General features: G+C 56.6%; 3 protein-coding genes across 3 annotated transcripts; all 3 read left to right on the plus strand.

The window, feature by feature from the left end:
* Window positions 1-315: 315 nt before the first annotated feature.
* Window positions 316-2,554, plus strand: LOC136304800 (acrosin-like). Its single transcript, XM_066208245.1, has 5 exons — window positions 316-386; window positions 645-887; window positions 1,203-1,468; window positions 1,718-1,863; window positions 2,366-2,554. Exons 1-5 carry the CDS (start codon window positions 316-318, stop codon window positions 2,552-2,554), a joined length of 915 nt encoding a protein of 304 aa, XP_066064342.1.
* A 4,631-nt stretch (window positions 2,555-7,185) lies between these two features.
* Window positions 7,186-9,421, plus strand: LOC136304801 (acrosin-like). The gene is made up of 5 exons (XM_066208246.1): window positions 7,186-7,256; window positions 7,515-7,757; window positions 8,073-8,338; window positions 8,588-8,733; window positions 9,233-9,421. The coding sequence occupies exons 1-5, from the start codon at window positions 7,186-7,188 to the stop codon at window positions 9,419-9,421; spliced, it is 915 nt and encodes a 304-aa protein (XP_066064343.1).
* Window positions 9,422-14,052: 4,631 nt separating this feature from the next.
* On the plus strand, window positions 14,053-16,289 carry LOC136304802 (acrosin-like). The gene is made up of 5 exons (XM_066208247.1): window positions 14,053-14,123; window positions 14,382-14,624; window positions 14,940-15,205; window positions 15,455-15,600; window positions 16,101-16,289. Exons 1-5 carry the CDS (start codon window positions 14,053-14,055, stop codon window positions 16,287-16,289), a joined length of 915 nt encoding a protein of 304 aa, XP_066064344.1.
* The last annotated feature ends 524 nt before the right edge of the window (window positions 16,290-16,813 follow it).

The raw sequence follows: 16,813 nt of genomic DNA on the forward strand, positions 1-16,813 counted from the left end.
CAGGCTCTGAGCAAACTTCTCCAGTACAAACTATCCATCCCTACCAATGGCAGGAAGTCGGAGCTATGTGATTTCCAAGGTCCCTTCCACCCCAAACCATTCCACGGCCCATGGATTCGGTGTTGCCCCTCCCCCAGTGGGCCCCGGTTGCACAGGCCCCCACAGCGCCCCAAACACGGAACCCAGCCCTCAGTGACATCAGCCCCGGGGCCGGGGCCACCACGGGCAGCGCGGCTGCTGCCGGGCACTGCGGCTGTGGCTGTGCTGCTGCACGGAGCCCTCAGTGCTTGCAGCTGACACGTGCCTCTGGCAGCCATGAATCGGCTCGGCCTCCTCGTCCTGCTGACCGTGGCCGCGCTGGCCCACGGCATACAGTACCCCTGCGGGTAAGTGGCCCCAGGCCCTGGGAGGGAGCCGTGGCAACACTTGGGGCCTTCCCTGGAGGGGACCCGCCTGTCCCCCGTGGCTGGGCCACAGCTTCCTACCCACCATGGGGAAGCCTCCGTTCCTTGGACAGACAAACATCCCATGGGCTTCCCTGGCCTGCTGGGCCTGCAAACGCTTGTGGGGAGGGCACAGGGCTGAGCTTCAGCCTGAGCCACAGCAGGCCACGCAGCAGCATGGAAATGACTTTCTGCTTGCAGAGGTTCCTGCGGCCTCCGCGCTCCGCAACCTGACTACTACCCCATGACTTATTCCACCGGCAACGAAGCTTACGACTTTGGCATGACACGCATTGTGGGTGGAGTAGGCGCTCTGGAAGCATCCTGGCCCTGGATCGTCAGCATCCAACATCCCCTTTCACCGAACCTGGGTCATTGGTGTGGAGGGTCCCTCATCACTGCAGATTGGGTCCTCACGGCGGCCCACTGCTTCGACAAGTTTGAGTAAGGCAGACCAGGGAATGGGGACACCCTCGCTACACCAGCAGGTGCCCTGTCAGCAGCCACCACCTGCTACTCCCGTCCCCTTTCCTCTCAGGCAGTCCAGCTGCCACACTGCTCAGGAGAAGCCTGGGCTTGTGCCAAGGCTTCCTAGCGGCCTCCAGCTCGACATTCCCCCAGCCTCATGTGTGTGAGGGCACTCACACCTGCCAGAGCACTGCTCCCTCTCTGCCTTGCCAAGCAGAAGAGAGGCAGCTGCTGGGCTGCTGTGGTACATGGCTCTGCTCCCTCTCAGCCCTCTCTCCATCTTCTTTCCAGTGACATCAGCATGCTGTATGTGGTGCTTGGAGCTACCAAGTTCACTCAGCCGGGCCCTGGGGCCGTAGTTCGCAACGTGAAGCAGGTGGTGGTTCACCCCTACTACAAGCGTGCCGACTTCAGCTACGACATTGCCCTGCTGCAACTGGACGGTTCTGTCCAGTGCAGCGCCTACATCCAGCTGGCCTGTCTGGCTGACCCCGCCCTAGAAGTCTCAAAGCTCAACAACTGCTGGATCGCTGGCTGGGGTTCCACCACTGCAAGATGTAAGTTCCAGCTAAGTGCAGTGGGGAGAGGGTTTGGGCTTCCTCACAGCAGAGTCCAAAGCCAGGCTGAAGGACGTAGCCCGGTGCAGAGATGGGCCTGGCCTGCTCCCCAAAGGCGGGAAGCAGGGACACCGTGCCCTAGCGCCTCTGCGGAGGGAAAGCCGTGCCCAAGGGACAGGGATTCCCCTCAGACGGGGAAGGAGAACTGACATGGGGGTGCTGAGGGCTTATTGCTTTCTCTGCTCACAGCTCAAGGTTCACGTGGTCGCCTGCAGGAGGCCAAGGTCCAGCTCATCAATTCCCAGCTCTGCAACAGCAGTGACTGGTATGCAGGGAAAGTCCACCCCTACAACTTGTGTGCTGGTTACCCACAGGGCGCCATCGACGCCTGCCAGGTATGAATGTGTCACGAGCCTCTCAGCCCCCAGCAGCACCAGCAGCCCTGGCAGCGCTGCCCAAACACAGCCCAGGGTCTGCTTTGCCCCGGCCAGTTCTCCCGGTCACCCTCCCAGCCCCAGCTCCCCCCCAGCTGCTGGGGGGGGGGGGGGGGGGGGGCTTCCTACACACTCCCCATCCACTCCTACTTGCCCAGTGCCCCCCTTGTGCCAGAAAGCCCAGAAAGCCCAGCTAGCGCTCTCGGCAGCGCAGAGATCCGGGTGCCAAACATCCATGCTCTGCACATCCAGGACTCCTGCCTTGTGCAGAGAGGACACAGAGAGCCCTACCCTACAGGACCCCAAGCCATTCACAGCCAAGGCTCTGGAGGCTCCAGCCTCTGAGGAGAGCCTTCCTCTGCCTGGAATACAGTTCTGGCAGGGGCTGTGAGAGAAGAGGAGACAGCCCCGGTGCTGGCAGGGGCCACTCAACACCACCTTAATCCTCTCTGCTCTCTTGCAGGGCGACAGTGGTGGTCCTCTCATGTGCAAGGACAACACCGCCGAGTACTGGTGGGTTGTCGGCATAACCAGCTGGGGAGAAGGCTGCGCCAGACCAAAGCAGCCTGGAATCTACATCTCCACTCGGCACTTCTATCACTGGATTGACTACAACATGCGTGCATACCACACCGCTGAAAGTGCTTCCTGAGCAGCAGGACAGGCAGGATCCAGGGCAGGCTGCAGTGCACCACAGCCCTTTCCTGCTGGGGCAATGCCTGCTGATCCAAAGGCAGCCTCAGTGTCAAAACCCTGCTCTGTCCCGCCCACATTTCTCTCCGGTGTGCAGGCAAACACTGGAGTTGATCTAATTGTTGAAATAAAGCTAGCTTTGTTCACAGGGAACCATCTTTTCGGTGTAATTCCAATTCCTGGGAAGGGCAACAAGTGCCACCTTCGGCACCTGCAGAATGAGCCTGAGGCACAAAGGGACAGAGTGGCTCCAGAGAGCACCAGTGTGCCTGGTCAGAGAGGAGAGTGCCCTGAGCCACCATGGGCTGGAGGAACCCGGTACACCAAGCCTAGGAAGGGGATAGGACAAAAGCAGACACCTTGGGGACAGTGCTCAAATGCCCGTGGGCTGATGATTTAGGGCCTGGTGTAGGCTTGGGCAAAGAGAACAGACCAGAGACAGTCCCAAGCATGACAAGGGAAGCTCCTGCCTCCTGAGTGGACTGCCAGTGATGGCTTGGGAGGGCTGACCTGAAACAGAGATTGGACAGAGATAAAAAAGGAAGTAGGTATTTCTTGAAAGGCCTCCAGAATCCACCTTGGCCAGGACAGGAGCCTGATCAGGGCTATCCACAAGTTGGACAAATAATGGCCACAAAATGGCTGCCGGGTCACAAGATCTTAAGGTTTTATTAAGTTTTGGTCCATTTGCATATTGGGGTTTAATTGTCCAATTACAGCTTCGGGTTGTGGGGTCTCATCCTTCTTGTTTTCTCTCTTCAGTCCGCTGTTGTTTATGCTGTTGGCCTGAAAGTTGTCCTTGGTCCTCAGCAGGAAAAGGATTTGTTTGTCTACTTACTCTATGAAAAGAGCCTACTAGCACTTAATGCGAGGCTCAGAACTACACCCCTAAGCAGCACAGAATCTGAAACTAGGAAAGCTAAAGCTTAAGGCCCGTCACCAGTGCCCTAAGGCAGGGCCAGAGTTCACAGGTAGTAAAGGGGGACTGATGTGCTGGGCGGTCACACTTCACAGATACTCAAAGGAAGAGCTGGGCTCATTCTGGGGAGAGGAACCTGGCAGAAACAGTAGGAGAGCACACCGGGAATGCCATGGAAGGCCAAAGTGAGTGGGCCAACAGCAGCTGCAACACCGAGGCTGTTCACAGGCAGGGAGGGCCAAGCCTGGGAGCCATGGGGAAAAGATCCCTGGGCTTGGCTCCAAATTTGGGAGGAGACAAAGGCAGAGACAGGGAGGAGTCAAGGAAGATGAGGTTGCTGTGTAAGTCTGGCAAACGGAGAGAAGGAGCAGTCAAAGATCCAGCTGCACAGACACAAACTGCAGCTTGCCGTGCTTCCTTGTCTGAGTGCTGCACATAAGCACCACAGGATGGGCAAGAACCTTCTTATCTCGACTCACTAATTAACAAATCCTCTACAAACTGTACAAATTTGCCCCAGAATTTATACTCTTTTCAATCAAACCTCAATATTTGGGGCGGTGGGACGGGCAAAGAAAAAAATGACAGCCTAATGCCACGGGGAAGACAGTTGTTGAAGGCAGTTGCTGTCTTTTCCAGGTGAAGGCAAGTGAACACTGACTTTCTAAATATACTGGAATGTTGCGGTGTGAAAATTATTACTTTGCAACTTTACGTAGAATGGTTTGTTCCAGATTACCCCGTGTTCCAACCCCTTTGGTTTTTCCCTAGTTGTGGCTCCTGTCCATCTCCCTGCAACCCTGCCCAGACTCTGGTGGGGGGCTGGGGTGATTGGCAGAGCCTATGACTTCTCCGCCCTGTAGCGTGTATCAGATGCCCTGCGTACTGTCTTTTTGTCCTGGTAACTCCCACCCCCCATGGTATTGGTCCTGGGCTAATCCCTGCCCCTCTCCACACCCCTGGTACTTAAGGTCAAGGAGAGCCCAGAGAAGTCATTTTTCACCTGGCCAGCTGGCAGCAATCAACCTATCTTGTCACCCACGTGAGAGTCTGCCTGTCTTCCACGCCGGAGCCACACTTCTACCTGAGGGCCAGGGCTCACACAGCAAGAAGGAACCGGAGCTGTACCAATTAATGCGTGTTCAGGACCGAGCTAGCCGTTGCAGCTCTGAACGCCCGCATTAATGGAAGGCTTCAAAATGCCTTGGGCTAGGTGTCACTCCGTCTGCTTCTGGATATTCTTCTTGGGTTCCAGGCAAATGGAGTCCTGTCTCACGGCATGTGGCATTCTTCCCTTTGTATTAATCAAGGTGGGCTGTGCTGAGAGCAATCATCCCACATCTGTACTTGCCCCTGCCAGCCTGGCATAAGCTTCTTCAAATATTTACTGAAGTAAATTTCAGGGGCTGCCCGCTCACTAAAGACACTGAGTCCAAGAGTGTCACTCAGGGTTGGGGATGGTCATTACCCTGCCCAGAGGGGAGACAAGCTTCGAGCTGCCCCATCATCCTAGCACAACCTTACTGTGCAAAATTCTGCTGCCCATTAAGAAGTTCTCCCAGTTCTCTACAACTTTGGCCACAGACACGTCCTCACCTAAAACAGGGATATTTCCCACCACGTCAAACACCTTGGTGCATGTGAAGCCCTCTTCTGCGTGCCAAGAAGGGATTTCCACCCCCTTCTGTGTGTGCTCTGGCACCCATTGTGCGGCATGAGGGACACAAGGTTCTCCCTGTGCCTGTCTGCAAAAGCCTTCAAGCAGAGACTCGAGCCCCTCTACCTCACAACTTACGGGGGCCTCCACAACTCCTCTGTGGCCACCTCACACCGCTCATGCTGCGCACACCTTCTCCACCCACTACCCACGACTTCACCGAATCTGCGGCAAATGCCACAGCAATAGAGAGGCTCAATTCCACGCTTATAATTTACACAGACTCTGCACATGGAATTATAACACTCCTCCCGTGGCTCCTTCCTGCTCTAAAGGTCCCAGGTGAACTCACCAGTAGCTGCTCTTCAGGACGGAGGCTCCAGCAGTACTGTCCTTAGGTCCCATCTGGGCTGCCAAAATGCTGAGGAATCTCCCCTGTGTGACCATTCCAGAGGCACAGGTGACTCCAACAAGCTGATGGGTGACCCGTTTGATTCCCTACCCACACCACTCTCAGCCAGTCAGAGCGGGTATCCGTACCCATTCAACCTCAGGATTCATTCCCCCAGCAGACTCGCAGATGTCACATTCCAGAAAGAGCCACCGGCTCCTGCTGCAGCACTCAGGGTCCGTTCAAATCCCTGGCCTGTGCCACAGCTCCCTGTGCCCTCTGTCATGCAAAGGGTGGCAGTCTCTGGTCCCAGACTCCCACCAGCCAGAGCTCAATCTGCAGCTGGCACTGCAGCTGCACAACCAGCTCCCTGCCCCAAATGGATTCCTCAGCAGCTGCTGGCCTCAGAGACTGCACAGCCTCATCCTGCAAGAAGAGGGGCCTAAAGAAAGCAGCAGAGAGCAGCCCTTCTTACAAGGGCAGGTCCTCAAAGGACAAGGGCAATGGCTTTACAGCGACAGAGGGTAGCTTCGTATGAGATACTGGGAAGAAATTCTTGACTGTCAGGCTGCAGACATACTGGCACGGGTTGCCCAGAGCAGCTGCGGATGCCTGTTTTTCATGTAGGCAAAGTCAGCACAGAAGACACAGACACCAACTTCAGGAATAAATGCAACTTACTGTAATTCAAAACCGCAAAGAATGGGAAAAGGATAAGCTAAGCAATGCATCTAATCGTTACTGTAAAAGACTGCCTACAGTGATGAAGGGAGACACATCACAAGTTACCCTAATCCTTGACCATCATGCAGGTCTGCCCATCAACGGGGGGGGAAGCCAGTGTCAGTCACAGTGAAGGACTGGAGAACCACTGCCAGCAACTGGGAAACCCTGCAGGTGCCTTCCCCTCCAGGCAGTGAGGTTTCTGACTGGGCTGCGAGAGAGGCCCATCTTTATGCTGTTGAATAAACAAGCTACCAGGACTTCTAGTGCAGGATCATCTGGTTTTTTTCTCCTCTTGGGATGCTCCCCAGGCCTTGGAGGACTCCAGGAGGAACCAAGGAAGTTGTCTGTGATCCTACATCCCAAAAGAAGGCCAGATGTGGCCTTGTCCAGTTTCTGATTAGCGAAAGGCAAATCCACGTTTTGCCGATGAGCGGATCTCGACAACATTTGGTTGGAAGGTTCACGCAGAGGCCAACCTTTGATCAAGAGCTCTGGTTCCTGCCTCAGTCAGGTCCTGTTGATAAAGACTTTGTACTTCAATGTCCCATCCTCCCTCAAATTGTCCAACGACAGCTTCTGAGCCAGGCTCTGAGCAAACTTCTCCAGTACAAACTATCCATCCCTACCAATGGCAGGAAGTCGGAGCTATGTGATTTCCAAGGTCCCTTCCACCCCAAACCATTCCACGGCCCATGGATTCGGTGTTGCCCCTCCCCCAGTGGGCCCCGGTTGCACAGGCCCCCACAGCGCCCCAAACACGGAACCCAGCCCTCAGTGACATCAGCCCCGGGGCCGGGGCCACCACGGGCAGCGCGGCTGCTGCCGGGCACTGCGGCTGTGGCTGTGCTGCTGCACGGAGCCCTCAGTGCTTGCAGCTGACACGTGCCTCTGGCAGCCATGAATCGGCTCGGCCTCCTCGTCCTGCTGACCGTGGCCGCGCTGGCCCACGGCATACAGTACCCCTGCGGGTAAGTGGCCCCAGGCCCTGGGAGGGAGCCGTGGCAACACTTGGGGCCTTCCCTGGAGGGGACCCGCCTGTCCCCCGTGGCTGGGCCACAGCTTCCTACCCACCATGGGGAAGCCTCCGTTCCTTGGACAGACAAACATCCCATGGGCTTCCCTGGCCTGCTGGGCCTGCAAACGCTTGTGGGGAGGGCACAGGGCTGAGCTTCAGCCTGAGCCACAGCAGGCCACGCAGCAGCATGGAAATGACTTTCTGCTTGCAGAGGTTCCTGCGGCCTCCGCGCTCCGCAACCTGACTACTACCCCATGACTTATTCCACCGGCAACGAAGCTTACGACTTCGGCATGACACGCATTGTGGGTGGAGTAGGCGCTCTGGAAGCATCCTGGCCCTGGATCGTCAGCATCCAACATCCCCTTTCACCGAACCTGGGTCATTGGTGTGGAGGGTCCCTCATCACTGCAGATTGGGTCCTCACGGCGGCCCACTGCTTCGACAAGTTTGAGTAAGGCAGACCAGGGAATGGGGACACCCTCGCTACACCAGCAGGTGCCCTGTCAGCAGCCACCACCTGCTACTCCCGTCCCCTTTCCTCTCAGGCAGTCCAGCTGCCACACTGCTCAGGAGAAGCCTGGGCTTGTGCCAAGGCTTCCTAGCGGCCTCCAGCTCGACATTCCCCCAGCCTCATGTGTGTGAGGGCACTCACACCTGCCAGAGCACTGCTCCCTCTCTGCCTTGCCAAGCAGAAGAGAGGCAGCTGCTGGGCTGCTGTGGTACATGGCTCTGCTCCCTCTCAGCCCTCTCTCCATCTTCTTTCCAGTGACATCAGCATGCTGTATGTGGTGCTTGGAGCTACCAAGTTCACTCAGCCGGGCCCTGGGGCCGTAGTTCGCAACGTGAAGCAGGTGGTGGTTCACCCCTACTACAAGCGTGCCGACTTCAGCTACGACATTGCCCTGCTGCAACTGGACGGTTCTGTCCAGTGCAGCGCCTACATCCAGCTGGCCTGTCTGGCTGACCCCGCCCTAGAAGTCTCAAAGCTCAACAACTGCTGGATCGCTGGCTGGGGTTCCACCACTGCAAGATGTGAGTTCCAGCTAAGTGCAGTGGGGAGAGGGTTTGGGCTTCCTCACAGCAGAGTCCAAAGCCAGGCTGAAGGACGTAGCCCGGTGCAGAGATGGGCCTGGCCTGCTCCCCAAAGGCGGGAAGCAGGGACACCGTGCCCTAGCGCCTCTGCGGAGGGAAAGCCGTGCCCAAGGGACAGGGATTCCCCTCAGACGGGGAAGGAGAACTGACATGGGGGTGCTGAGGGCTTATTGCTTTCTCTGCTCACAGCTCAAGGTTCACGTGGTCGCCTGCAGGAGGCCAAGGTCCAGCTCATCAATTCCCAGCTCTGCAACAGCAGTGACTGGTATGCAGGGAAAGTCCACCCCTACAACTTGTGTGCTGGTTACCCACAGGGCGCCATCGACGCCTGCCAGGTATGAATGTGTCACGAGCCTCTCAGCCCCCAGCAGCACCAGCAGCCCTGGCAGCGCTGCCCAAACACAGCCCAGGGTCTGCTTTGCCCCGGCCAGTTCTCCCGGTCACCCTCCCAGCCCCAGCTCCCCCCCAGCTGCTGGGGGGGGGGGGGGGGGGCTTCCTACACACTCCCCATCCACTCCTACTTGCCCAGTGCCCCCCTTGTGCCAGAAAGCCCAGAAAGCCCAGCTAGCGCTCTCGGCAGCGCAGAGATCCGGGTGCCAAACATCCATGCTCTGCACATCCAGGACTCCTGCCTTGTGCAGAGAGGACACAGAGAGCCCTACCCTACAGGACCCCAAGCCATTCACAGCCAAGGCTCTGGAGGCTCCAGCCTCTGAGGAGAGCCTTCCTCTGCCTGGAATACAGTTCTGGCAGGGGCTGTGAGAGAAGAGGAGACAGCCCCGGTGCTGGCAGGGGCCACTCAACACCACCTTAATCCTCTCTGCTCTCTTGCAGGGCGACAGTGGTGGTCCTCTCATGTGCAAGGACAACACCGCCGAGTACTGGTGGGTTGTCGGCATAACCAGCTGGGGAGAAGGCTGCGCCAGACCAAAGCAGCCTGGAATCTACATCTCCACTCGGCACTTCTATCACTGGATTGACTACAACATGCGTGCATACCACACCGCTGAAAGTGCTTCCTGAGCAGCAGGACAGGCAGGATCCAGGGCAGGCTGCAGTGCACCACAGCCCTTTCCTGCTGGGGCAATGCCTGCTGATCCAAAGGCAGCCTCAGTGTCAAAACCCTGCTCTGTCCCGCCCACATTTCTCTCCGGTGTGCAGGCAAACACTGGAGTTGATCTAATTGTTGAAATAAAGCTAGCTTTGTTCACAGGGAACCATCTTTTCGGTGTAATTCCAATTCCTGGGAAGGGCAACAAGTGCCACCTTCGGCACCTGCAGAATGAGCCTGAGGCACAAAGGGACAGAGTGGCTCCAGAGAGCACCAGTGTGCCTGGTCAGAGAGGAGAGTGCCCTGAGCCACCATGGGCTGGAGGAACCCGGTACACCAAGCCTAGGAAGGGGATAGGACAAAAGCAGACACCTTGGGGACAGTGCTCAAATGCCCGTGGGCTGATGATTTAGGGCCTGGTGTAGGCTTGGGCAAAGAGAACAGACCAGAGACAGTCCCAAGCATGACAAGGGAAGCTCCTGCCTCCTGAGTGGACTGCCAGTGATGGCTTGGGAGGGCTGACCTGAAACAGAGATTGGACAGAGATAAAAAAGGAAGTAGGTATTTCTTGAAAGGCCTCCAGAATCCACCTTGGCCAGGACAGGAGCCTGATCAGGGCTATCCACAAGTTGGACAAATAATGGCCACAAAATGGCTGCCGGGTCACAAGATCTTAAGGTTTTATTAAGTTTTGGTCCATTTGCATATTGGGGTTTAATTGTCCAATTGCAGCTTCGGGTTGTGGGGTCTCATCCTTCTTGTTTTCTCTCTTCAGTCCGCTGTTGTTTATGCTGTTGGCCTGAAAGTTGTCCTTGGTCCTCAGCAGGAAAAGGATTTGTTTGTCTACTTACTCTATGAAAAGAGCCTACTAGCACTTAATGCCAGGCTCAGAACTACACCCCTAAGCAGCACAGAATCTGAAACTAGGAAAGCTAAAGCTTAAGGCCCGTCACCAGTGCCCTAAGGCAGAGCCAGAGTTCACAGGTAGTAAAGGGGGACTGATGTGCTGGGCGGTCACACTTCACAGATACTCAAAGGAAGAGCTGGGCTCATTCTGGGGAGAGGAACCTGGCAGAAACAGTAGGAGAGCACACCGGGAATGCCATGGAAGGCCAAAGTGAGTGGGCCAACAGCAGCTGCAACACCGAGGCTGTTCACAGGCAGGGAGGGCCAAGCCTGGGAGCCATGGGGAAAAGATCCCTGGGCTTGGCTCCAAATTTGGGAGGAGACAAAGGCAGAGACAGGGAGGAGTCAAGGAAGATGAGGTTGCTGTGTAAGTCTGGCAAACGGAGAGAAGGAGCAGTCAAAGATCCAGCTGCACAGACACAAACTGCAGCTTGCCGTGCTTCCTTGTCTGAGTGCTGCACATAAGCACCACAGGATGGGCAAGAACCTTCTTATCTCGACTCACTAATTAACAAATCCTCTACAAACTGTACAAATTTGCCCCAGAATTTATACTCTTTTCAATCAAACCTCAATATTTGGGGCGGTGGGACGGGCAAAGAAAAAAATGACAGCCTAATGCCACGGGGAAGACAGTTGTTGAAGGCAGTTGCTGTCTTTTCCAGGTGAAGGCAAGTGAACACTGACTTTCTAAATATACTGGAATGTTGCGGTGTGAAAATTATTACTTTGCAACTTTACGTAGAATGGTTTGTTCCAGATTACCCCGTGTTCCAACCCCTTTGGTTTTTCCCTAGTTGTGGCTCCTGTCCATCTCCCTGCAACCCTGCCCAGACTCTGGTGGGGGGCTGGGGTGATTGGCAGAGCCTATGACTTCTCCGCCCTGTAGCGTGTATCAGATGCCCTGCGTACTGTCTTTTTGTCCTGGTAACTCCCACCCCCCATGGTATTGGTCCTGGGCTAATCCCTGCCCCTCTCCACACCCCTGGTACTTAAGGTCAAGGAGAGCCCAGAGAAGTCATTTTTCACCTGGCCAGCTGGCAGCAATCAACCTATCTTGTCACCCACGTGAGAGTCTGCCTGTCTTCCACGCCGGAGCCACACTTCTACCTGAGGGCCAGGGCTCACACAGCAAGAAGGAACCGGAGCTGTACCAATTAATGCGTGTTCAGGACCGAGCTAGCCGTTGCAGCTCTGAACGCCCGCATTAATGGAAGGCTTCAAAATGCCTTGGGCTAGGTGTCACTCCGTCTGCTTCTGGATATTCTTCTTGGGTTCCAGGCAAATGGAGTCCTGTCTCACGGCATGTGGCATTCTTCCCTTTGTATTAATCAAGGTGGGCTGTGCTGAGAGCAATCATCCCACATCTGTACTTGCCCCTGCCAGCCTGGCATAAGCTTCTTCAAATATTTACTGAAGTAAATTTCAGGGGCTGCCCGCTCACTAAAGACACTGAGTCCAAGAGTGTCACTCAGGGTTGGGGATGGTCATTACCCTGCCCAGAGGGGAGACAAGCTTCGAGCTGCCCCATCATCCTGGCACAACCTTAGTGTGCAAAATTCTGCTGCCCATTAAGAAGTTCTCCCAGTTCTCTACAACTTTGGCCACAGACACGTCCTCACCTAAAACAGGGATATTTCCCACCACGTCAAACACCTTGGTGCATGTGAAGCCCTCTTCTGCGTGCCAAGAAGGGATTTCCACCCCCTTCTGTGTGTGCTCTGGCACCCATTGTGCGGCATGAGGGACACAAGGTTCTCCCTGTGCCTGTCTGCAAAAGCCTTCAAGCAGAGACTCGAGCCCCTCTACCTCACAACTTACGGGGGCCTCCACAACTCCTCTGTGGCCACCTCACACCGCTCATGCTGCGCACACCTTCTCCACCCACTACCCACGACTTCACCGAATCTGCGGCAAATGCCACAGCAATAGAGAGGCTCAATTCCACGCTTATAATTTACACAGACTCTGCACATGGAATTATAACACTCCTCCCGTGGCTCCTTCCTGCTCTAAAGGTCCCAGGTGAACTCACCAGTAGCTGCTCTTCAGGACGGAGGCTCCAGCAGTACTGTCCTTAGGTCCCATCTGGGCTGCCAAAATGCTGAGGAATCTCCCCTGTGTGACCATTCCAGAGGCACAGGTGACTCCAACAAGCTGATGGGTGACCCGTTTGATTCCCTACCCACACCACTCTCAGCCAGTCAGAGCGGGTATCCGTACCCATTCAACCTCAGGATTCATTCCCCCAGCAGACTCGCAGATGTCACATTCCAGAAAGAGCCACCGGCTCCTGCTGCAGCACTCAGGGTCCGTTCAAATCCCTGGCCTGTGCCACAGCTCCCTGTGCCCTCTGTCATGCAAAGGGTGGCAGTCTCTGGTCCCAGACTCCCACCAGCCAGAGCTCAATCTGCAGCTGGCACTGCAGCTGCACAACCAGCTCCCTGCCCCAAATGGATTCCTCAGCAGCTGCTGGCCTCAGAGACTGCACAGCCTCATCCTGCAAGAAGAGGGGCCTAAAGAAAGCAGCAGAGAGCAGCCCTTCTTACAAGGGCAGGTCCTCAAAGGACAAGGGCAATGGCTTTACAGCGACAGAGGGTAGCTTCGTATGAGATACTGGGAAGAAATTCTTGACTGTCAGGCTGCAGACATACTGGCACGGGTTGCCCAGAGCAGCTGCGGATGCCTGTTTTTCATGTAGGCAAAGTCAGCACAGAAGACACAGACACCAACTTCAGGAATAAATGCAACTTACTGTAATTCAAAACCGCAAAGAATGGGAAAAGGATAAGCTAAGCAATGCATCTAATCGTTACTGTAAAAGACTGCCTACAGTGATGAAGGGAGACACATCACAAGTTACCCTAATCCTTGACCATCATGCAGGTCTGCCCATCAACGGGGGGGGAAGCCAGTGTCAGTCACAGTGAAGGACTGGAGAACCACTGCCAGCAACTGGGAAACCCTGCAGGTGCCTTCCCCTCCAGGCAGTGAGGTTTCTGACTGGGCTGCGAGAGAGGCCCATCTTTATGCTGTTGAATAAACAAGCTACCAGAACTTCTAGTGCAGGATCATCTGGTTTTTTTCTCCTCTTGGGATGCTCCCCAGGCCTTGGAGGACTCCAGGAGGAACCAAGGAAGTTGTCTGTGATCCTACATCCCAAAAGAAGGCCAGATGTGGCCTTGTCCAGTTTCTGATTAGCGAAAGGCAAATCCACGTTTTGCCGATGAGCGGATCTCGACAACATTTGGTTGGAAGGTTCACGCAGAGGCCAACCTTTGATCAAGAGCTCTGGTTCCTGCCTCAGTCAGGTCCTGTTGATAAAGACTTTGTACTTCAATGTCCCATCCTCCCTCAAATTGTCCAACGACAGCTTCTGAGCCAGGCTCTGAGCAAACTTCTCCAGTACAAACTATCCATCCCTACCAATGGCAGGAAGTCGGAGCTATGTGATTTCCAAGGTCCCTTCCACCCCAAACCATTCCACGGCCCATGGATTCGGTGTTGCCCCTCCCCCAGTGGGCCCCGGTTGCACAGGCCCCCACAGCGCCCCAAACACGGAACCCAGCCCTCAGTGACATCAGCCCCGGGGCCGGGGCCACCACGGGCAGCGCGGCTGCTGCCGGGCACTGCGGCTGTGGCTGTGCTGCTGCACGGAGCCCTCAGTGCTTGCAGCTGACACGTGCCTCTGGCAGCCATGAATCGGCTCGGCCTCCTCGTCCTGCTGACCGTGGCCGCGCTGGCCCACGGCATACAGTACCCCTGCGGGTAAGTGGCCCCAGGCCCTGGGAGGGAGCCGTGGCAACACTTGGGGCCTTCCCTGGAGGGGACCCGCCTGTCCCCCGTGGCTGGGCCACAGCTTCCTACCCACCATGGGGAAGCCTCCGTTCCTTGGACAGACAAACATCCCATGGGCTTCCCTGGCCTGCTGGGCCTGCAAACGCTTGTGGGGAGGGCACAGGGCTGAGCTTCAGCCTGAGCCACAGCAGGCCACGCAGCAGCATGGAAATGACTTTCTGCTTGCAGAGGTTCCTGCGGCCTCCGCGCTCCGCAACCTGACTACTACCCCATGACTTATTCCACCGGCAACGAAGCTTACGACTTCGGCATGACACGCATTGTGGGTGGAGTAGGCGCTCTGGAAGCATCCTGGCCCTGGATCGTCAGCATCCAACATCCCCTTTCACCGAACCTGGGTCATTGGTGTGGAGGGTCCCTCATCACTGCAGATTGGGTCCTCACGGCGGCCCACTGCTTCGACAAGTTTGAGTAAGGCAGACCAGGGAATGGGGACACCCTCGCTACACCAGCAGGTGCCCTGTCAGCAGCCACCACCTGCTACTCCCGTCCCCTTTCCTCTCAGGCAGTCCAGCTGCCACACTGCTCAGGAGAAGCCTGGGCTTGTGCCAAGGCTTCCTAGCGGCCTCCAGCTCGACATTCCCCCAGCCTCATGTGTGTGAGGGCACTCACACCTGCCAGAGCACTGCTCCCTCTCTGCCTTGCCAAGCAGAAGAGAGGCAGCTGCTGGGCTGCTGTGGTACATGGCTCTGCTCCCTCTCAGCCCTCTCTCCATCTTCTTTCCAGTGACATCAGCATGCTGTATGTGGTGCTTGGAGCTACCAAGTTCACTCAGCCGGGCCCTGGGGCCGTAGTTCGCAACGTGAAGCAGGTGGTGGTTCACCCCTACTACAAGCGTGCCGACTTCAGCTACGACATTGCCCTGCTGCAACTGGACGGTTCTGTCCAGTGCAGCGCCTACATCCAGCTGGCCTGTCTGGCTGACCCCGCCCTAGAAGTCTCAAAGCTCAACAACTGCTGGATCGCTGGCTGGGGTTCCACCACTGCAAGATGTGAGTTCCAGCTAAGTGCAGTGGGGAGAGGGTTTGGGCTTCCTCACAGCAGAGTCCAAAGCCAGGCTGAAGGACGTAGCCCGGTGCAGAGATGGGCCTGGCCTGCTCCCCAAAGGCGGGAAGCAGGGACACCGTGCCCTAGCGCCTCTGCGGAGGGAAAGCCGTGCCCAAGGGACAGGGATTCCCCTCAGACGGGGAAGGAGAACTGACATGGGGGTGCTGAGGGCTTATTGCTTTCTCTGCTCACAGCTCAAGGTTCACGTGGTCGCCTGCAGGAGGCCAAGGTCCAGCTCATCAATTCCCAGCTCTGCAACAGCAGTGACTGGTATGCAGGGCAAGTCCACCCCTACAACTTGTGTGCTGGTTACCCACAGGGCGCCATCGACGCCTGCCAGGTATGAATGTGTCACGAGCCTCTCAGCCCCCAGCAGCACCAGCAGCCCTGGCAGCGCTGCCCAAACACAGCCCAGGGTCTGCTTTGCCCCGGCCAGTTCTCCCGGTCACCCTCCCAGCCCCAGCTCCCCCCCAGCTGCTGGGGGGGGGGGGGGGGGGGCTTCCTACACACTCCCCATCCACTCCTACTTGCCCAGTGCCCCCCTTGTGCCAGAAAGCCCAGAAAGCCCAGCTAGCGCTCTCGGCAGCGCAGAGATCCGGGTGCCAAACATCCATGCTCTGCACATCCAGGACTCCTGCCTTGTGCAGAGAGGACACAGAGAGCCCTACCCTACAGGACCCCAAGCCATTCACAGCCAAGGCTCTGGAGGCTCCAGCCTCTGAGGAGAGCCTTCCTCTGCCTGGAATACAGTTCTGGCAGGGGCTGTGAGAGAAGAGGAGACAGCCCCGGTGCTGGCAGGGGCCACTCAACACCACCTTAATCCTCTCTGCTCTCTTGCAGGGCGACAGTGGTGGTCCTCTCATGTGCAAGGACAACACCGCCGAGTACTGGTGGGTTGTCGGCATAACCAGCTGGGGAGAAGGCTGCGCCAGACCAAAGCAGCCTGGAATCTACATCTCCACTCGGCACTTCTATCACTGGATTGACTACAACATGCGTGCATACCACACCGCTGAAAGTGCTTCCTGAGCAGCAGGACAGGCAGGATCCAGGGCAGGCTGCAGTGCACCACAGCCCTTTCCTGCTGGGGCAATGCCTGCTGATCCAAAGGCAGCCTCAGTGTCAAAACCCTGCTCTGTCCCGCCCACATTTCTCTCCGGTGTGCAGGCAAACACTGGAGTTGATCTAATTGTTGAAATAAAGCTAGCTTTGTTCACAGGGAACCATCTTTTCGGTGTAATTCCAATTCCTGGGAAGGGCAACAAGTGCCACCTTCGGCACCTGCAGAATGAGCCTGAGGCACAAAGGGATAGAGTGGCTCCAGAGAGCACCAGTGTGCCTGGTCAGAGAGGAGAGTGCCCTGAGCCACCATGGGCTGGAGGAACCCGGTACACCAAGCCTAGGAAGGGGATAGGACAAAAGCAGACACCTTGGGGACAGTGCTCAAATGCCCGTGGGCTGATGATTTAGGGCCTGGTGTAGGCTTGGGCAAAGAGAACAGACCAGAGACAGTCCCAAGCATGACAAGGGAAGCTCCTGCCTCCTGAGTGGAC

The sequence above is a fragment of the Chamaea fasciata genome, unplaced genomic scaffold, assembly GCF_029207755.1.
Source record: "Chamaea fasciata isolate MVZ Bird 193981 ecotype frontalis unplaced genomic scaffold, bChaFas1.0.hap1 SCAF_182, whole genome shotgun sequence".
NCBI lineage: Eukaryota > Metazoa > Chordata > Aves > Passeriformes > Sylviidae > Chamaea > Chamaea fasciata.